General features: G+C 38.1%; 1 protein-coding gene and 1 long non-coding RNA gene across 10 annotated transcripts in view; one reads left to right on the top strand and one right to left on the bottom strand.

The window, feature by feature from the left end:
• LOC111745282 overlaps positions 1-17,073 on the top strand; it is a 42,238-nt gene extending 25,165 nt beyond the window's left edge. Inside the window, exons 2-3 of the long non-coding RNA XR_002782577.1 lie at positions 15,700-15,843; positions 16,714-17,073. This is a non-coding gene — a long non-coding RNA (uncharacterized LOC111745282). The remainder of the gene's footprint in view (positions 1-15,699; positions 15,844-16,713) is intronic.
• PDE4B (phosphodiesterase 4B) overlaps positions 14,023-22,643 on the bottom strand; it is a 500,375-nt gene continuing 491,754 nt past the window's right edge. For 4 of the 9 annotated variants that reach the window (XM_011369584.2, XM_011369585.2, XM_023536205.1 and 1 more), the window contains 5 exons: positions 22,445-22,544; positions 20,371-20,525; positions 20,133-20,255; positions 19,237-19,419; positions 14,332-16,332 (listed from right to left, as the gene is read on the bottom strand). In XM_011369584.2, coding sequence (XP_011367886.1) covers positions 15,967-16,332; positions 19,237-19,419; positions 20,133-20,255; positions 20,371-20,525; positions 22,445-22,544 — 927 coding nt within the window. In that variant the 3' untranslated portion in view covers positions 14,332-15,966. Of the gene's footprint in view, positions 16,333-19,236; positions 19,420-20,132; positions 20,256-20,370; positions 20,526-22,444; positions 22,545-22,643 lie in introns of all 9 variants that reach the window. The other 5 variants (XM_023536204.1, XM_011369586.2, XM_023536206.1 and 2 more) reach the window with 2 other exon arrangements.

Raw genomic sequence — 22,643 nt, 5'->3', positions numbered from 1 at the left:
TAGAATTGAGAATCTCCAAATGAGATCATCCTGGATTATCAGGATGGGCCCTAAATTCAATGACAGGTGTCCTTATAAGAGAAAAAAGAGATGACACAGACACACACAAGAGAAGGCCATGTAAAGACAGAGGCAGAAATTGGAGTTATTCTCCCACAAACCAAGGAACATCTGGAGTGACCCAAAGCTGGCATAATTTCTGACAAGAAATAAAATTTCCATTATTTCTAACAATAAATCCATTGACACATTTATCTTTGTTCTTCTGTACATAACATGAGTCCCTGCCTTACCTACCCTTGGCTACTTTTTAGACTTTTTTATCCCTGGCTTTAAGTAATTTGATTATGATGTGTTGTGATATAATTTTCTTCAAGTCTCTTGTTTCTAGGCTTTATAAGCTTCTTAAATTTGTGGGCTTATAATTTTCATCAAATTTGAAAATTTTCTAGCATTTATTTTTTTAAAGATTTTAATGAACTCTTCCCCCTTCCTCAGAGACTCCAACTACACATTACTAGCCTCCTCAAGTTGTCCCAAAGCACAATAATGATTGGTTTCTTTCTTTTTTTTGTTAATTCTCCTCTCATTGTGTTTTATTTTGAATACTTGCCATTACTATGTTTTTAAGTTCACTAACCTTTTCTTCTGTATTGTCTAATCTGTTATTAATCTTACTGTATTTTTATATCTTTCTTATCTCTACTTAACATTTTGAACATATGGAATACAACTTCAACTGTATTCCTATCTCCTAATTCTAACATTTCTGTCAGTTCAAAGCCAGTTTTGTTTGATTTTTCTCCTTGTTATGGGTTGTATTCTCTTCTTTCCATGCCTGGTAAATTTTCAATAGACCCCATACATTTTAAATTTTACCTTATTTGGTGCTGGATAATTTGTATTCCTTTAAGTATTCCTGAGCTTCATTCTGTGATGCAGTTAAGTTACTTGGAAACAGTTCGATCATTTGGTTTTGCTTTTAAAATTTATTAGATGAAACTATAGCTGTGCTCAGTCTAGGTTAATTATTCCTTACCGGAGGCAGTCTTTTCTAAGTACTCTAACTAATGCCCCATGAATCATGAGATTTCCGTCTGGTTGGTAGTTATAGACACTCTTTCCAGCTCTGTGTGAACACAGGTCACTGTTATCTCATTTCTTTTCCAGTAATTCTTACCCTTGCCTTGGGTAGTTTTCTCACAGGTATGTGTTGATTAGTACTTTGCCACATACTTGAAGGGGACTTTCTTTAGACATCCAGAGTTTTCTCTCTGTGCAGCTCCCTCCTTTCTGGTACTCCATCCTGAAAAGTCTAGCCACCCTGCTCTCCCCGACTCTCAACTTTTGTCTCTTCAACTCAGGGAGTCAGCTAGGCTCTGCTTGGGTTACTGCTTTCTACCATGGCTTGGAAATTCTCTCTCAAAAGACTGTTGGGCTCATAGCACTTGTTTCCTGATGAGTCAGAGACTCTAGTTCGTTGACTAATGTCTAGTATCTCAAAAATCATTGTATCATATCTTATCAGATTTTATTCTTTTGGTTTTTTCAGGTGGGTTGATAAACCCAGTTATTTCATATTAACTGGAAGTGGAAGCCTAAGATCGTCTTCTCAAATTTCATTTGGCCAGCCCCTGCTAAAGTCTGATTCAGAATTTGTATTTTTCAAAAGCAAGGGAGTCTGACGGATATTCCCAGATATAAACCAGAGGACTAGATCTTTACTATCAAAGTGTTGTTCATGTATCAGCAGCATCAGCATCACCTGGGAGCTTGCTAAAAATGCAGACTCTCAGGCCTCATCCAAGATCTACTAATTCAGAAGCTGCATTTTAATAATATATTTCCATTAATTATATGTACGTTCAAGTTTGAGAAGTGCCACACCGGTTAATTTCCAAGTTTTCTCTAATTCTTAAGTTCTTTGTGCCTGTGAAAGAGGTAAGAGAGCAAGGTACATTGTGGAAAAGTTGCAGTATGTTAAAGGCATGTTTCTAGTGTAGATTTGTCATATAAACTACAAAAGAGCCAACAAAGGGCATAAAAGGACAGATACTCAACTTATTTATTTTTGCGATTATTTGATTAAGGTCTTTCTTATATGGTTTATGTATTTCTTTTGTTTTTCACCAATTTACCCTAATAGCTTAGACAGTGCTTGGCACATGTCAGGCACTCAGTAAATAGTTTTTAATTAATTGATTGACCAACAGATTGAACAGTTGGATGCACTTTCAAGGTGGGTATTTATATGCCTCTGAGAGGGCAAATTTAGACACGGAGACCTCAAAAGGGGTAGACTAATTTTACCTAGAGGAGATGGCTCACACAACCTAAGGAACATTAATATTCACGAGAATTTGGTAAAGAACGGTCTTAGAAAGTTCACTCGATCATTCAATAAACACACTTTATAACAGAGGAAGTAACTAAGGGAACTGCAATTCCATGTAATTACAACCAAAGAAAAAGTGCTTGTTGTTGAGAAGGAAATAACAGGCAGTTTTAAAGAAAGTGACCATGCCAACCGAAAATTTACAATAGCAGAGAAAACAAGTCCTGGAAAAAGAGACTTGTAGAGTCATGCAGATCTCAGTTTCTGCTTTTTAGCCATTCAATGGAATGACTTGAGGCACTCCCTTAGTCTTCACTGGACTTCCATCTTTAAAATGGAGTTGGTGATGGTTATGGTGGTGATTATGGTAGTGGTGATGCTGTTGGAGCTGGTGGCACGTAACTTGAATCTCAAGACATCTTTGTGATAATCAAATGCAGTGATGCCTATGAATGGTTACTATAAAACCTATCAAGTATTATACAAATGGCCCTTATTCCTGGATTTTAGGAAGGAAATGAGAAAAACTCATGTCACTGCATAAGAACGCTTTCTGAAGATTTCAGGTTTTAAGTAATAATAAAAAGGTATAAAAATGGAGGAAGAGGGACAACTTTTCCAAAATGCAAATGTTTGGGACCATAAGAGAAGTCAAGAAGGCCACTTGGTGAATGGTGAATAGGAGTATATGCTTGTGAGAAAGCAATGAGAATAGAATAGATGAAAAATTGCTGAGGACCATAGAAGAGCATTCGAACCTCTGAAGAAAATCAAGCCCAAAACACACACACATACGCACACACACACACACACACTCTCAGAAAAAGACAAATTTAGAAAGGACCGGGGAGTCCTATAGATGGGGCCAATAGTGTAGAAGTAACATGATTCCCAGGAAAACTCTAGCCTGATAATTATTTTCTCCTATCTTCTCTTTTTTCCTAACTTCCCATCTTTCCATCTTCTCAGGGAAAATAAACTTCATGCTGAAAGAAAACAAAAACAAAAACAAAAACAAATTGTCTTCATGTAAAGGGGAGAAACATGGCCAAAAAAATAGAAATTCCCAACATTCAGCCTCCTATCTCTTGCTTGAATTTCCCCCTTTACATCGCCTGCAACAAGTAAAGGGCTCCTTGAACAACCACGTCTAGCAACTGAGGATTTATCACATCTTCACATTATTAAATTTGGGGGCAATAAGAACAGTTAGAAATTCCAGTTTGTCTTAATTCTGAATTGAAACAGACCCCATTGGCCTGGGTCCCACCCTTAGTGTAATTTAGCACAAACTGATTATTTTACATAATAATGATTTAATTATTCAAAGATTGTTTCCATTTCTTTTCTCTAAGTAGAGTTATCATTTCTTTAGGCTCAATGATTGGATGGTTGGGTTCCTTTGGTATCCTCTGAAAGTGTTTTAACTTGATTTTAACCAAATGTTACTCTTGTTTGAAAGAAATAGCACGTGTGAAGAGGCCAATGTTCTTTTGTTAAAAGAAAATCAAAGACATCAGAAGAAAGGACTTCTTTTACCTTCCCTCTGCTGAACTCACAAATCCACTTATACCGGTACCCCACCTTTTTTCATATGTTGGGAAAGTGATTGCCTTCGTAAGACTAATCCTTCCACTGTGCTTCAGACCACATCACTTTTGCCTTTTCAGGCAGACATTACCGATGATCCCTCAACCTTTCTTCCCTTAGTTCCTCTCAATCTTTCTTTTTAAAACTAAACTTCTTGTCTGTTCTTATCACCTCCATTTTTTAAAAATCTTCTTACTTTCTATTCACTGGAAACTGGCTATTGAGCCATTACTCCATTGAAAATGATCTAATTTCTAAATAAAATATGTTTTCTTTTTTATTTTACTATATCTGTCACCAAGATTCAACATTGTGGACCACACCCTTCTTAAAAACATTCTCTTCTTTTAGCTTTCTTAGACATCAGATTCTCTTGGTACACTTCCTAGTTATTGATTTCAATTTCTCAGTCTCTTTTATAGACCTATCTTTTTTATATTCTCTCATTAAATAAAAGAGTTCCTTAGAGATTAGTCCTATCCTCAATCCTCTTTTCTCATTATGCAGTGTCTCCCTAGGACATCCCATGACTTCAAGTACCATTATGTATGACTTATGGATATCTCCCAGCCTAGGCTTCTTTGAGTTTCAGATTGTCATATTAATCTGTCTACTTGACATCTATTTGGATGTCACAAAGACATCCAAAAATCAACATCCCCTCAAACTGGAATCATGACCTCCCACAAACTAGTACTTCCCTGGTATTTCTTTTTTCAGAAAACAACCTCACCACCTTTTCAGTTATATAAGCCAAAAACTTTGGATCGATTCTTTAGTCTTTTTCACCTCTTTCTTCTCTTATATCAGCTATCACTAAGATCAGTAAATGCCATGACTAAATAACTCTACATCCACACATTTTTCTCCATCTCTACAGTCCCACGCTACTCCAAGATATCATCTTGTCTTGGCTGGACTACTAAAATTGCCTATTAACTTGTCTCCCATGTTTTTTATTGTCATCTCAGGATCTGCCTTCCACACTGTAATTAGAATGATCTTCCAAAATTCAAGTCTTATTATATCGCCTCCCTGCTTAAAATTTTTGGTGGCTTCTCATTGTGTTTAAGGAAGAGCAAAATCTCTAAAATGCCCTGTGAGATCTTGCCTGTGCCTGCCTCACCAGCCTCATTTCTTACTACTCCATGATCTCAAGTGTAACCGGCCCTTTTTTCAGTCCTCGTAGGCACTCTGCTTCCTCTGCAATGGGACTTTGGCGCAGGTTATTTTTATAGTCATAAAATGCTTTCCTTTTCCTTTTCTTATAAATTGGCCAAGGTAATTTCTTTTCATTACTCTCATATTTTCATCCTTTGGAGAACTCGTATCAGTTCCTAGTAACACATTCGCCTTTTAAAAATTTAATATTTGTCTAACTGCAACTTTATTTCATGAGAGTAAGCCTTTTTTTTTTCTGCATATCTTTGTATCCCCAATGTCTAGTAGAGTACCTGACCCACAGTATAAACTCAATAAATATTTGTGGAATGAATGAATGAATACGTCGATAGACCTCAGCGATGGTCGTTTACATTTCTACTCTTTTCATGTGTTCTATCTTTTTCCTGGAATACAACCCTTCCTGCTCTTCTTCCCTTATCCTTTTGGTCTGCTGACTGCTTCAATATCCTTCAAGACTCAGCCTCAAATATTTAACCCTGTCCTCATATGAGAAGTGCTCCCTGTTATCCCCCCCAAAAAATAGTTGCTTCCACTTTTGTGTTCTTCATGCATACTTTCATTTTACCCCTTGTATAATGTTATCAATTTTTTTTATTTGCACATCTGTCTTCTTATATTTTCCAAGGAGAAAGGACAATGTTTTAAAACAATATCTGAAAAATATTAAGAACTCAATGCATATTTCCTTAATTAATCAATGATAAGTGCAGAAGAACAATTCGAAATAGTAGATTGGTTCCCCTGACTTCTTTCACTGTTCTATTGGCATCTTTTCTGAAACTGTGTGTTTGGGGAAAGAAGACAGTTTTCCTCAGTTAGAAGGTGATAAGCCCTTAGCTAAGAGTGTACAAGTACCATGTTCTTCTGCTAGACTTGACACATAAAGTGAAGAGGTGTGAGGAGAGCCTCTCTGTCCTGTATGTGGTTTCTTGTCTCTAAAAGCATGATTTTTCAGGATACTGAAAGGATTTAACCAATGTGTTTTTGACTCATAATTGGCGATCTCTGAGAAATCAGCAACAACACAAAATATGTCATAAATAAGGGAATATGTGACAGACAAATATTATCTCAATCATTAGGAAAAAAAATCCAGCAGTACAGATTGTCGAGCATGACATCATTGTATAAGAAATTCTAGAATAGATAATTAAAATATGATTTGTAAGTCATTTGAGAGGAAAGTAACTAGCATGAGTCCTCTAAGAACGAGTCATGCTATAATAATCTCTCAGTTAGTGTTAGTAGATTAGAGGGAAGTGCTTTAGACATTATGTCTAAATTTCAAGAAAGTTTTTGATTGCATTTTTCTTGATATGTTTATGCACATAGCTAAAATTATAGTAGATTCATGGCCATTGCCAATGGAGTACTGACTAATAGATTGATGCTGATCTGGAAGACTGCTGGCAGCTTAACACACCTCCATTTCTTGTCCTGTTCTGGTTAACATTTTTACCAGCAGTGTAATTAAAAATATAGAATGCATTATTATAATGGGTTATCAGAATTCAAAATTATTTTTAGGTCAAAAACAATGTTGGTTTTAGGATTTAAACCAACAATATGAAGATTTTTCCCACACATATATTATCTTATTTAATCATTATAGTAGGGTATTAATATTACTAATTACACTCATATATTGCATGACTGCCTGTGCATAAATTATGTCAGTCTTTCTAAATAATCTGATATGGATATCATTTTTCCATTTTACAGAAAAGGAAACTGAAGATCAAACAAATTAAGTACCTTCACTAAGGTCTCAAAGATAGTCCTGGAGCTGGGGTTTACACACAGTTCAGTCTGACACCCGAACTGAAGACTCTCTCTCCTTTACTCCATGAGTTTTGCAGATGAAATGTATTAGAAAGGTGTAAATGATGCACTGAGTTACAGAAACTCAATTCTACAAGCAGAGAATGGAGGAGACATGGTTTCACACTGGTTCGTGTGAAAAGGTGTGAAGGGTTTGTTTGCCTATAAGCATCTTATGAATCATCAGGGTGAGTCATTGACTTCTCCCCAAATGAATACAATCTTGGGCTATGTGCGCTCTACCATGACTGAAATATGGCGCTTTATTCTGGGACACTCATCCTAAGAAAACACTGTCAATGTGAGCAAGCCCAGGATAATTTGACCAGAATGATGAATTTAAGTCATACAAAATATGGTTGAAGGAACATTGTAGAAAACACGTGACTTCTAGCTATATACAGTTCACATTTGTTAACATATACTATGGGCTAGAAACTATTCTAAATATTTTACAGCCTTAATTTATATAATCTTCACAATAATCTTTGAAATAGGTACAGTTATTATTACTTCTATTTTACAGATAAGGAAAATGAGGCACAGAGAGGTTATATTATTTTTCCCAAGGTCACATCATCATGAACTCTGAAAGTTTGACTCCTATTTTCAACTGCAACAAGAAATTAGAAGAGGAGTTATATACATTGACTGGCTATGGAAGGAAAAAACATAAACCAGAAAGGGTGCTTTAGAAGAGTATAGTTTGATTCCATCTCAAAAATTTAATAATTTACATCATCTTAAAAAAATATTGCAGTGTTCTCTGCCACTGGAAGTTTTCAATTAGACATATTTTTGAGAGGGGACTAATATGGCTTACACATTTCCTTCTATTTTAATGAGCCTATCGGTGTCAGCATAGTTCCATATTGGTGGGTTAGAGTAAGAGCATTTCTCCTCCTGGAATCTTGAGTTATGTATAGAAAAATCTAGATTAACTAGAATTTGACTTACAGAACCCTAAATTAATCAAAATGTATTACTGTGTTATGCTTTTCAAAGGCAATTTAAAAAAAGTGTTTATCATTTATCCTTCAAATGATTTATCATTATATTATTTATATCATTTAAAAGAGTTAATATAATTTATTCTTCCATTCATGACAACATATATCCAGATAATAAAGATTTATTGAGCACGTACGATATGTAATACTATCTCTGATTTCATCTTTAGGTTTCTATTGTCTGCTCTATCTAATTATGAAAAAATTTAGGCTCAGAAAATTTAAGTGATTTGCCCCAATTCCCACAGCTAAGAAGGGACAGAGCAAGGCCTGGAACAAGGATTTGTCAAATCTTGCTATCCCCAGAATACTCTATTCCTTCCCCCACCAAAAAAATTATGTAGACAGATATATTTCACCAGTAATTTCAATAACAAGATTTTCTAGCTTGTGTCTTGGATCATTTGCTCAACAAATATGACAGAGAATTCTTTTCATTTAGGGCCAACATAGTGATTGCTGACAAGGAATACAAAGATTAAAAAGGAAACAAAACAAAATATATTGTCCTCTCTTGGAGATGCTCAGTGCTGAGTGAGAGACAGATCTGAAAACAGATCAATGCAATCTAGTGAGAGAAACTGAGAGTCAACTTGCTGCAATACACATTCTTCTCATCTGCTCATTAACTGGGGTTTTACTGTCATCAACATCCAGATTTATTCAAAAAACGTCTGAGCACAGACTCTGTGCCAGCTATGATGCTGGACATTGTGGAAACAGGGCAAAGCATCAGACCTGACTGACCTTGGCCCTCACAGAAGTTACAGTTCTTTGATTTCATGTGAACATTTTGGCCTGACTCTTCTTGAGATTTCCATGTAGGAAACTAGAAAAACTGTGGAGTCACATCTTACTTGAATGTTAGGTTAGAAGTCAACGAGAAAGATAAAAATAGAATATAAACCAAATTACCGTTGAAAAGAGCTATATTGGACAGATCGTGCTTTTTCTCAAAGCATCCATAATGGCCACTTTGGTTTATCTCCCAGTGTTGTAAATGATCACTTTTTATTTGTTTTTAATTTTACCTAAGCACCAGATGACTTAATTGTCTTGCTTTGAAGATCCATGCTTTGCAATAAGAATATGTCTTTAGATATTAAAAATCTTACTCAGCAAATACAGTGAGAGGCATGCAGGAACTGAGACCAAATGAGGGAGTAGCTTAAGTCTCCACTTATGCTCACTCTAGGGCCTGCACTCAGAGCACGGAACTGTGGAGAGAGGTGAGAGCTGCCTGGGGTGAAGCAGCAGACTCAAAGAGCCTTCTCGAGCAACAAAAGGGTTTGGTAAAATTTCTCTATCAAAGATATGTAGAAGAATTTTTGTCCTTTTAGGGATGGGGTAAAATTTGAGGGGAAGGAAAAAAAGAACAGGAGAGTCTGGGAAGGTCACTACTGAAGACTCCAAGTTCCAACCACTGAGCAGAGCCAGAGGGCAAAGGTCAAGCATCAGTGCAAATCTGGCAAAGAGTGTGGGAATACCTGGACGTAGAGATGGGGAAAGCTTGAGTGCCATAAGGAAACATTTGACCTTTGTCTTTTCCTCACCCACCTCTTAAAGTTTGTGAGTGAGCTTCCTAATTGTATTGGGAGGAGGTATAACAAGATGGAGAAATGTTCTTATATGCAAATTTATCTTGGGAGTGCTCAAAATATATTTGCACAAAATAACTATTGAGAGCTCTTTGGTTTAGAAGGTGAGATTCCCCCTAAGTCGTGCTCCACCAACAAAAGGTGAATCTAACTGCAGTGCAAAAGCCAGGAAAAATAACAGATTTTGCTCCTGAAAGGAGTATCTATGAGTTGGAGGATAGGGTGGAAAAAAATAAAGAGGGAATGAGACAACTGTGAGGTGGCAGAAAGCAGTGTGCTGTTGAATATGACCTCCCAAGACCCCCTGTACATTCTATAAAAACATAAAATGATTGGTGTGGGCAGATTTCTTGAGGAACCTACTAAAAAGAATACATCTGGCATCAGGGATAAGTTAGGGTTAAACGTAGTTAGCTTACATAGATAGAGGGGCTAACTGTAGATAGGGAGCTGCTCGCTGATAGATTTAAGACTTTCAGAAACTTGGTTCTAAACTTCAGATTCGTACATCTAATTGCCTCTTCAACATCTCCAACCAAAATCTGTTCCTCTCCAAATGCTCCCCATCACAGGAAATGTTCCCACCATTCAATAGGTTACCTAGGTTACATCTTTGGGATCTTTGTCTTTCCTTTTCCTGTGGTTCCATTTTCAAATGCATCAGCCAGTCCTGTTGCCTCTGCCTTAAAAGTGTACTCCAAATCTTCCAACTATCAATACTTCTACTAGCACTAATCTTGTCAAGTTCCTATCACTTCAGAAGACCATTCCAGTAGCCTCCTAACTGGTCTCCCTGATTCTGCATATGCCTCAATATAGTTTATTCCCCTCACAGAGTAAGCTTCTAGATTAACGTAGGTCCTGTCATATCAGCTCCTTGCTTAAAATTGTCCAATGACCTCCTAATGTCCCTACAATAGCCTAACAACTCTGTGACCTGACTGCCAACCTTATTTCCTGCTCCTCTTCCTCACCTGGCCTTTTTGCTGTTCACTGAGGTTGACAAGCCCATTACATTTTCAGGGCCTTTGTGTTTGCTATACTCCAGTCTGGGCCATTAATAAGGGGTGAAGCTGGGATTCCAAGCCAGGCAATCGATAACCATCATCACTCGCCAGTCCCATAGTACATATCACACTACCTGATGTTGTATAGTTTATCTTTTTATTTGTTATTTTCTCCCACTAAAATATAAACTTTATAAGGGCAGGGGCTTTGTTTTGTTTAATACTCGGCACATAATTAACACTCCATAAATATTCGTGGAAAGAATGAATCCTTAGATGACATCTGTGATACAATGGCTTACACTTATGTACTTTAAATGTACTATTCACTGGTCTTTACAAAAACCTTATGAAGCAATTACTATTATTTTCCTTATTTTAATGAGGAGGGAACTGTGGCTTGAAGAGGTTAAGTATTTGTTCACAGTCACACAGCTGGAAAACGGAATGGCAGAGATTTGAATCAGAACCTGTTCACCATTAGAACCTAAGCTCTTAACCCCTGAGCTATGTTTATCCTACTACCCCAAGGTCCTGCTTCCTTTTCTCCCTGATTCTCTGTGTAGCACCTAACTACACCAAGAAAATAATTAATATGTTTGAAGAATATAGAACCTAAGAAACCAAAAATGCTTTACCATAAAGCATTAAAAGTTTTATAACTAGATAGTACCTGTTCAAGCATACAGTCCATTCTTCTAATTTTAGAGAAGAGTTTGAGATGCAGAGAAGTTGAATGGGTGTCTAAGGTTATGTTGTTGCAGAAAAAGCCCCGTACTAGGAAACGGAACTTCTGGTGAGTAACTGTGTGTTATCTCCCCCATCAAATTTATATATTGAAGTTCTAACCCTTCACACTGCAGAATATGACTTTATTTGGAGATAGGGTTATTGTAGATTTAATTAGTTAAAAGGAAGTCATAGTGGAGTAGGGTGGTCCCTTAACCCAATGTGAGTGGTGTCCTTATAAAAAGGGGAAATTTAAACACAGACATGCACATGGAGAGAACACCATGCGAACGTGAAAGCAGAGATCAGGGTGCACAAAGCATAGGTTTATAAATGGGATTTGCCAACCATCATGCCCCATGTTGGTTCAGCGGTTTTAAGGCTCATATGATCATTGATTTGATCACTGAGTAAGACATGGAGCTCAGAGAGGTAGCAATGGAATGGCAAGAAAAGGCCTGGGTTTATTATACCCATTTAACAGACTTATCATCCTTATTTTACTGAAGCACAGGGAGTAGTTGACTTGTCTAGGGTTGAGTGGTTGGATAATTTAGGATTTGAACCTAGGCCTCATGGCAACAGAATCCATTCAATTAACCACCCTTTTTCACTTGGACTTTATTAGTCTTTTATCAATGGACTGAGAATTACTATGACCCTCAACTTATTTATATCAAAATAAGGCTGTGGGAACATGCCTGGGAACTGCTTTCCTCTGTGTGTGTGTGCGCGCGCGTGCACATGTGTGCATGCGCATGTGTATGCCTGTGTATTTGTGTATTTCTTTTCGACTCTGACAATTCCATAGTCTTAGGCTCTTTTGTATTTTGTTAAGTATCAAGCTGTTGCTCTTAGGCTTGGCAAGGATGCCACAGTATTTTCTGTGTCTGCAGTCATTTCCTGCCATCAGGAACACTGACATGCCATCACAGATGGGGGGTGATTACACTTAGGGCCTATGTTCTGGAACCAGGTGATTAACTTTCTTTTCAATTGATCTTCATTTTGGTTTTCCTACAAACATAATTATAATTCAGTACTCTAAAAGGCAAGTGGTGAGCAACAATACCAGATTACAAGCTCTTGGAATATAGAGCTCTGTCTTGCTTATCTCTCATCTCTACTCTCATCTCTGTATCTGAACCAGTGCCTGCTCATGGCAGGTGCACAATGTCTGCAGACAGTTGCTGTAAAAGAAAGTTGCTATGGTGTGAATGTGTGTATCACCCAAAATTCAGACGCTGAAATCATAACTCCAAAGATAGAGGATGATATTAGGAGGAGGAACCTGTGGGAAGTGCTAGAGTCATGAGGGTGGAGTCTTCATGAATGGGATTAATGCTCTTATGAAAGAGAGCCTGGAGAGATTTCTAGCCCCTTCTACCATGTAGGGACACAAGGAGAAATCACTGGCCATGAACCAGGAAATGGGTCCTCAGCAGAATGTGAGCATACTGGTGTCTTAATCTTGGACTTCCTGGCCTCTAGAACTGTGAGAAATAAATTTCTGTTGTTTTTAATTTACCTAGTTTTGGTATTTTGTTACAGCACCCCCGATGGACTAAGACAAAAGCCTTAGCTTTTCTCTCTCTGGACAGTGGTTCCCTACTCACAATTACATATTAGAATTACCTCAGGAGAATTTTAAAAATCTGATACCCAGGGCTCCATTCAAGACCAATTCATATAGAAATCTGAGGTAAGGATGAGGGCCAAACATTAACATTTTAAAAAAATAGGTATTCCCCAGATGATTCTCATTTTGCAGCAAGGGTTAAGAACAACTTCTCTGTAGAAACAGACCTACGAACATTTATAAATATTTATGGCTGTAGACATTTTAAAAGTCCCACCTGTGGTTATTCTAACGGATTCACTTTTGTCGCTCAATCAGTAAAGGCTCAGAGATGGTGGGGTGCAATTGGAAATCAGGGGTGGTGACGAAATGCTATAAATATTAGCTCTGTAGCTAGTGGGCAAGCTGATTCTGCAATGTTGGCTCATCTTCAATTATCTCTATAAAGAAATATAATGATTTCATTTTTTTGAGTGGAGTTCTCTAGAGCAGACCCTCTTACTTGTTCACAAACGCTTACCTGAGTCATCTACTGATTCTTGCAAACTTCTTAACCACACACACACACACACACACACACACTTCTCAGTATAATTTTTTTAAAGCTAACTATAAGATTTCAACAAAGCATTCAACAAAATATTTTGCTTATGATATCTACACGGTTCTTTCAAAAAATAAAAGCCTAACCATTTGATCAACAGAAGACTCCATGGATCATCGAGAAGACCACAAGTGTCCGCAGGAGTTCTGTGAACTGTGCTTTCAGAGGACTATTTGCGCCTCAGATTCTTCCTGTGTCAAATGATCAATGGGACCATCTGACTAATGTTCTGTGATTCTATGATTCACTTTTCCAGAGGCCTCAGAGAAGATGGAGATTCCCTTTATTTACCTAGTAAATTAAACTCTTCAGATTCTTAAGGTGGTTCTGTTTGGTTTCTTTCATTACCTCTCTTCCCATTTTCTTAGCAACTGGGTGAACGATTGCTAAGAAAATGTGTAATGTTCCAAGTTGGGGACTTTTCAGACACAGATTCTGAAACTTCAGTTTTGATGTTGGCCAGGCAAAGTGGTTGGTTTTCTTTGTGGGGTATGTTAGAAGAGAAGCGAAAAAAGGTCTGCTTTTAATACGTCAGAACTAACCACAAAATAATTGGGCCTACAGTCTAATCTAATCATGCTTTTGTTTATTCACCTCATAGAAAAGTCTGTTAAGAATGCAGTTGAACACAATATATAATAATAATAGTATTATAAGATACATTGTGAGAAGCTTTTGAAAATAAAATGTCCACCCGAAATAATGCAGTGTTCATAGATATACAAACCCATTAGTCATGCACATTTGTGCCATTTCTTTAACTATTGAGTCACAATGCTGAACTGAAAGCATGAAATATATTTTACAAACTGAGACTGAAGCCAGTAAGAGGCCTAACAACTGTTATGAGAAGCTTCACATTTGCATAATTTACTACATCAGTTCACATTTTATTATAAAATTCACATTGTTTTATTGTTTTCTTTTGTAATTAATTTGAACATGACATTCCTGCTTAATGGCAGGCAGGAGGCTTTCTTTTCAAAGTCAGTAGTTTGGAAACACTCAGAAGAACCATCTGTGAGCAAATGTAGTGTTGCTTTTTAAACTGAAGCCACAGTTACAGTAGAACCCCGTTAGAGCCCAACTTGTGCGTACACAGATTTGGACAGAACATAGGTGAAAACTATATCCCATTGCCTCCTACCCCTATCGAACTATACAAAAGTAAAAGCTCCATATAAACCATTCAGTATCCAATGTGAGAATCCTGTTTCTAAACTGGTTCATAAAGGTGTTGAGCAGTATTAGCAACTCAGACAGGTAAAGGGCAGACCCTCTGAGTAAAAGAGCCCACCGATGATGTCACTGGCGAGGGGGCCGTATATCTCTCTTAAGCAATGTTCAGTTTATAGAATACACAATACAAAACGTTACAAGAAAATTGCAACTCTTAGGCAGAGTTTTCTACACGAATTTAACACCACCATTGGCAGGCAATGTTAGATATATAAATTAATAACTTACAAAACATTACATTATATACATTAAGTAATAAATACATGGTTATAAACAGAAATGAAGGTGTTAGCGCAGAAGGCAGTGCAAGAGAAAGACGGCAGCATTAAATTGAAAATGGCATAATTGGGTGTGAGAGTGAAGAGAGGAGGGGGAGAACAGCATGGGGGCAATGAAGCTCCCAGTGGCGTAGGAATTCCGGACACCACAGGGCGCACTGCCTTATTACACTGGTTTTACACAGACGGTTACTGTGAACAGCACAACTACTCCCTTCCTACCCCTTAGTTTATTCAACTTTATTCTGTTGACAGAAAAAAAGTGAAACTCTCAAGGAGAAAAAGTACTGTTCAAGGCAGGCAAAGAGAGATAGGTTGTAAGGGCAACTGTGGAATCAGATGGGACAACAGGGGAAGGAAGTAGAATGTGGTTAGAAGCGTATCCTTTCAATTTGCAAAAGTAACTGTAGTAAAGTGAAAGATATTGCCCAAGAAAGAAGGAAGACCATTTTCTTTCCTTTTTTTTTTTTCCAGAAAGAGTCAAAAAAAGTTTGTGTCAACTTTGAACGCTTATCTGTGTAGAAGTTGATACTAAACTCTACGTATTCAACAGGCATTTTAAAGACGTGAAAATGTTTTACAAAAAAGGCACACAGGTTGGCAGACAAAGGGACAGGTGAGCAGATTTATAAATGAAGTTATCAGTCAGCTCAGTCACTAGAGGGGACAGATTCCCAAAACTTAGTGCAGAAAAATCTCTCAGTTTTGTGTCTTCTATTTTCAGGCCATTTAGTCGTGATCTGAACTTGGCCTCCAGTACCACATGAAGCTTCAGCTCTCCACCAAGCTTGCAAGCAAGGCAAGTCAACCGTGGAATTTCCTGAGCTGCTATTTGCTTCACGGTCTTGCACTCTGGCTCCATACTCAAGTAACTTGAAAAGCCACATGGCCCTTGTCCTGTGCAGGCCTTGGCCTCCATGGTGGGCTGGCCCTACCATACAGCTGGCATGCTTGTCAAGGTGGAATGTACATCTCCACACAGAGAGGGAGATTATGTGTCGACTGGGGACTTGTCTTCTGTCGCAATGTCCACATCGGTCTCTTCCAGTGAATCCCTATTTTCTGGGTCGATCACACAAAGTGTCTTTGTGCTGCTGAAATAGTTGTGGCCCTCTCCCTCTCTTTCAGGTCCTTCAGAATCCTCCTCTTCTAGGGTCAGTTCAAATTGAAACTTCTCCATCAGCCCCTGGCAGTCTCTGTTCTGCTCGTCCAGCGGTGGGGAGGGACTCTGGGGTATCATGCTCTGATACCAGTTCCTGTTATCTTCTAATGTGTCCAGAATGTCCTGGGCATCAGGCTGTACCAGATCTGCCCATGTCTCCCACAGCGGATGGACAATGTAGTCAATGAAACCAACCTGGAGGAAAATAAGGTCACATATCTGTTATTGTGATGGGCCTCAAAAACCAAACACGTCATCCTGGTTTCCATGCAAAGAAAAAGCAACAACCCCAGAGAGTTTGTTAATAATGGATCCCATTATTTGAGCAACTACTGTATATAGTATGTCCTGCACTGGATGCAATATAAAAATCACTGCTCTTAGTCCTGCAAAGTATTGTTACCCACTATCTACAAAGGAGGAAACTAAGACTCATTGAGATTAAATATCTCGATGGAGGTCACAGAGCCAGTAAGTGGTGGAGCTGGGCCTCAGTCCCAGCTTTGTCTGATTCCAAACCTTGTGTTCGTCTCACGTCTCAGTATAACTGACGACTTTTCCTTTTACATGTGCCAGATAAGAAGTCTGGATGTAACCCTGGCCGGGAATGACTGTCATTACTTGGCTTCTGTGAGTCATTCTCTGAAGAAGGAAGCCCCAGGTCTAAGAAGTTCTGACTCAACATTCCTTCCCTGATAACTTGAAAATATGCTACAGTTCCAAAGAATGGGGGCCAGCCTCTGACTACTCTGAAATGTCTCAAGTCCTGTGGAATGCTTTTGGTTTACAGATGAGTTTGGTAAAACATCTGAAAATACTTCAAGCCCCTAAACAAATATCCCCTCTATGGACACGTCTGCGATTGTTTTAGATCCATAAGGCACATAGTCATTTCCATCAGGAGAAAGAAGGGAAAATAAAAACAATTAAGCAGTTCCTGTGCGAGTGTTCCTGCGAATAAATATGAGGCTTATGGCTCTGTTATGGTTTACACAGGCACTATGCATCCTGTATGAGCTGGCTCTGTGGCCGCATGCTGACCTCTTCATTGTGGGACAAACAGGAAACACTGGGGGTGGGAGCAGGTTGAGAGAAAGAATAGGCATCAGTTGAATGAGGGAATGGAATTCCCCTGTCAGGGTCTAGCGAGCTGGAGAGATGTTAGTTTGGTATTCAGGGGGAGATGAGCGAGGGCAATTTATATGCACCCATGGGAGATTATATAGCTACATTTCCACACTACTGGAAACTTCTCTTCATTAATATTCTAGCTTTTGGCCGGTCATTTAATACATCGAGGTTGTAGCATATTAAAGAGTCTTAGTCATATGTGAACTCATTTACATCTTATTTGTCTCTCATCTCTCTTCTCTCTGGTGATTCCCTAGCCTGAATAGAATTTATGCTAAAGACAGGGCAGCTCTGACCTGCATTAGTTATAAGAACTAGATTGTATTTGATTCAGATATTTCTTTTGCTTCCACCCACTCTTTTTCCCTCTCTTTTTCTTCTTTATGTGTGTCTAATTGACTTTAGAGACTATTTTCAAGGTGTTTTCCAGGGACCTGAAAAAACAAGCTCAAGGCACTGGAGAAAATTGAATCATGTGAATACAGTGCAGTCATTTCCTTTCTTCATTTGTTTTGCTTCTGCTAAATGCTCAGCATTTTCTGAAAGGTGGCCTCTAGTTGCTTATTTCCTAGGTCCTGGAATAAGAGAGCTCTACAAATCCTAACAGCACTTAGTCAAAGGCTTTATTGCCAGATGACTCAGACAGAGCACATCTATGGGAAATACCAGATAGAACCACAATGTCATGGCCACAGGGAGACCTGTCCACAGTGATGGAGAGTGAAGAGCTTTAGGTAGGGGTGGCCGAGTCACTAAAGAGCTGGTGAAAGGGACCAAGAGGACAGCTTCTTCACCTGACACACTGAGGAAATACAAGCTACCTCACTAGGCTGTGTGGAGGTTCAAATAGGATAATATATGGGCAAATGTGTGGAAAACAGCATTGACACTAGATAAATATTTAAAAAATCGTAGTTCATGAAAGGGCATTCTAATTAATTAATTGATTGATTGATTGATTAAGATCTTGTTCTAATTAAGGCTTTAGGGTATTTGAATTGGTCCTAAATTAATGTTATGCATTTTTATAGCATATTAGACTATTAGAACACGTTCACAGATTTTAAACTCATTTGACTGAGTTTCTTTAAGAAGCAACCAAATAACTGCAAAGGAATTATACACTCATATACAAGCATATGGAAATTTGGGGGTAGCAGATAGCAGGGAGAGGATAAACACTAACACAAAACACTGTAAGTGCTTTTGTGAGAAAAACCTTGGACAGCCTATAGACTCATTCTCTCAATCATGACCACCTGGCTCAGGCTATTTTTTGTTCTAAAAAAAAAAAAAAGAAACTTTTCAGCAAGTCCTGAAGCCTTTGTAGGAATAGTGACACTTTCTAGTGCTATATACTCTGCAACTAGAGGCCTCTGGGGCCTTTCTGCAACCCCCCGCCTCCAGTGTATTTGTCTTCAGCACACAGGGACTTTGTAGCTTTTGACATAACTGGAAGATGTCAGCATGTTCTCAGAGGTGTAGAGGCAACCTCAGAAGAGAACACAGGACAGAGCTTGGACTATGAGGTAGAAGAAGTATGTAGGAATAAGATTCACTACCTCTGGTTATGGTGGCAGTATGCTTGACTATGGAGAGATAGCAAAAATAGGCTGCAGGAAACAAGAATAAAGCTCCTGGATAAAAAGAGAGCTAGGAGGAATCTAAGTGGATGAGATGAAGCAGCAGCCTTCAGTTCAATCAGCTGGATTTGCTAAGGTCATAGACAACTATCCAAACTGTTTGAGAATATACAGTCCAAAGTTTGATGGGTTCTGATGACTGCTTTATCTCCACCCTGTGAAACTGACTATAATGGAGAAGGCAATGAATGAGTCATGAGTATAATGGAACTAAATGAGTAGTTGCTTCCTTACGATTTTATATAAAAGAAAGGAACTAGACAGAATCCTCCAGTTCTACAATCAGCAGAGCTCACAAAAACTTTGAAAACCTTATATTAGATACCTGGGATTTTTCCACAGAGGCTGTGTGCTTATCGCACATTGGGCTAATTTCCATTCCCCTTTCCCGCTCCTTGTCTCCCTGCTGGAAAAATTCCTCCATGATGCGGTCTGTCCACTGCCGATACAATTCCAAGGACTTGGTGGGGTTGCTCAGGTCTGCACAGTGCACCATGTTGCGAAGGACCTGAAATCAAGTTTTGGAAATCCCATAAAACTAGGTGTAAATACTACCAGAACATCTCATCTCTCTCGTACTAGTACACTTGGTACCAAACCCAAGAACATTTTTAGTTGCATTATAATTATAGTGTGTGCATCAAAAAAGCAGAATTACAATGGTGCTGGCCAGAGTTGGTCATTGACCATTAGAGGAGTCCCAAAAGGGAAAATGTGTGTCTTCTCAGATTGATGGCCACTGAATTTAAAACTGGAAAGGACAGTAGAGGTCAGATACTGCCATCATTTTCCTTTCCTCAGTTTGGAAAAAATGCAAAGAACTACTCAAAGTAAATATCTTCATATTTTCTGCTTGTGGAAAGAGGAGACCAGCTGATGACAATTTGTATAACCAAAACAGACCTAACAAACTTCAAGTCAATGAGATTGATATCCAAACACGAGCTTTTGAAAACAGCAGTCACGTACGCCTTATTGCAAATAGATTTTACCATTTATTTTTAGAACTAAGCGATTCAATAAATAGGGTTATGTTTTTCCTCATAAATTAGAGAATAAACTGCAATGTTTTTCTTAGGTATTTCTTAGCTTGCTTAGTTTGTTCTTAAAATAAGCCCAAAGCTGTAGTAATAACCTAGAACATGCAACTGAAGTTCGTTTTCATTTTTTAATTGTTGTTTGGTTTGGCTTTGTGTTAAATCAAAGGCTTTTATTAAATACCTGTATGCGATCAGTATAGTTGTCGAGCAGGAGAACACCTGAACTTGTAACTTTCTTTGTTTCTACCATTGTCTTCAGGTCTGCCAGCAGGCTCATATGTTTGGACATATCGGTTGCCAACACCTTGGGTAAAAAGAAAATGAAAACTTTCAATAAGCTCAGTTTATCGGAGAGAATGGAATTTCTCCTCCTGCAAAGGTAAAAGTAAGTGAGGAATGCAGAGAGGCTGAAGTCTTACCATGTCGATAACCATTTTCCTGAGTGTCTGACGCTGTTTCTTGCTGAGATTCTGGAAGATGTCACAGTGCTCTTCTTGCAGCAGTTTGAAACCCACGGCCAGATGATGGTTTTCCAACACAGATTCATCATTATACATCAAAGCAAGTTCTGAATCTAATAAACGAGAAAAAACGACAACTTAATAAAAAGGGGTACAGTTCAAACACTAATATTATCTTAATGTGAAATCAGATCTAGTTCTCTTTAAGTGGTTTCAAGAACCAAGATCCACGTCATTTCTTCTTGGAGAAACAGTCTCCCTCTACAGAAGGATATAGTCAGTCTCTAAGCAAAAAAAAAAAAAAAAAAAAAAGTGTCTAGTAGATACTAGTGCATAAGCTTTCTCTTTGATTAAAATTGATGGTATTTTAAAACCTTTTTTTCCTTCTTCACTTCATAAAGAATTCGACATTAAATAAGAGCATTCCCAAGCAGCTAAATCCTATTTTTATCTCAGATTGTAATCTCCTTTACGTCGTCATATATTTTGTGCTTTGGAAAAGAATAAACTAAAACTTTATCAAATGTATTAATATTTTCAAACTATATTCACTTTTCAATATGCTTCCCAGCTCTGTCAATTGTGAGTTTTGGATTTTCAAAGAAGATAATGTAAAATTTCATTTTATCCAAATAATGTAGTTTTTTTGAGCTTTCTATAAATATGGTAACAAAATAGTACTGCTTTTTAGAACAATCTTGATGTCAAATTTTCTGCCTTCTGGCTTTGTACACCAGAAATTGCAATATCTGGATGTGTAAATTACAGCTTCCAGCCTGCCTTTCACACAGAAAAATCACAGTCATCTTTCGTTAGGCAGAACCGTGGTCTGCAATTGAGAACATAGTCATCAAACTCATGAGGCCACATTTTCTCTTAATCAAGAGTAATAGCTATATGATGGTAATATGTCACTAATTGCAGGTGCTGTTAATCATAACCATGGCTTTAGCGGTGGGCTTTGAGTTACATCCTCAGAAAAAGTGGTGGGATATATGAAGTCATTTCAGCACTCTTGTCTTGCTAACTTGGTGATCAAGGGCGCAGACCTACAAACTGGCTTTGTGTATGGTAGTGTTGTAGGTGGCTATAACAGAAAGATCATTTTTCTGTGTGAAGCTAACTGGCCTACACATGGATTGATTCATGATACCAGCTGATAGAGTAGTTGCCCAAAGTTTGTTCTTTCAATAGAAGAACAAGGTTAAAAAACAAAACAAAACAATGTACCCCACACTTAGATCACTCAGATATTCTGGTGATAAAGTAGCTCAAACATTTCTATAAAACCATTAGCACTTGATGTTAATCATGACATCAGAAAACCTGTATTCTCACAAGAAAAAGTACTTAGATTTTCAGCATATAGACACAGTGTATTAACTGAAAGAATTCATGGATTTTCATTAGCGTGGATACTAAACAGTTTGAGCATACAAAGGTTTGAATATGGCTTGAGATCCTAAGGCTGGACTGGCCCTGAAGTTTGCTGAAGTCATCTTTCTGCTACGGACTAATCAATCCATAATCAAACCTCTGCAGTATATGAGACTTTTAATGACCCTTCCTCCTGAATTGTGGAAACCTATTTCAGTGCTTTCTTTGGAGTCTTATTTCTGTTTCGGGGTTCCCATACTCAAACCTAACATTTGAGCCTTCTTCCTCAATAGAGAGGGACACTAGTGGGTGACCATGCTCTGTGCGAGAGCCCTGCATAATACTGAAAATTATTATCACATTATTCCAAGCCTTCCCTTGTGCTTACTGGATAATTCCACGTCTGTTACTCTTTCCTCACATATTGTACTTTTTATGGCTCCCCTCTGACCCTTTGCAAGTTCTCCGTGCAGCTCAAATATTCTGTTGCCAGACTGGACACAGTATCCAGGAAAGCTCTGAGCAGTTTGAGTGGAATGGAAGGATTACCTCATCTTTACTCTTATTATTATCCATAACAAAAACATTAGAAGGAAAAAAGTTAAGCAATGAATCATACAATTATCTCAAATGACTGTCCTAGTGGTGAACTCACTTGTGTTGATGAGAAACTGGTTGGAGACTCCAGGATGATCAACGTCATGGATAGCAGCTGCAAAAATGGCGGCCAGGATTTCCAAATCTGTGAAGACGGCCTGCAGAGCAAAATGAGCACATTTAACTCCATGTCACATTTGCCTATCCTGTTTATTCAAGTTCATATTAAAGTATCCCATTTCATTCTTGTTGGGAGA

Source organism: Pteropus vampyrus, unplaced genomic scaffold, assembly GCF_000151845.1.
Source record: "Pteropus vampyrus isolate Shadow unplaced genomic scaffold, Pvam_2.0 Scaffold151, whole genome shotgun sequence".
Classification (NCBI taxonomy): domain Eukaryota; kingdom Metazoa; phylum Chordata; class Mammalia; order Chiroptera; family Pteropodidae; genus Pteropus; species Pteropus vampyrus.
This window is presented reverse-complemented; position numbering and strand designations above follow the sequence as displayed.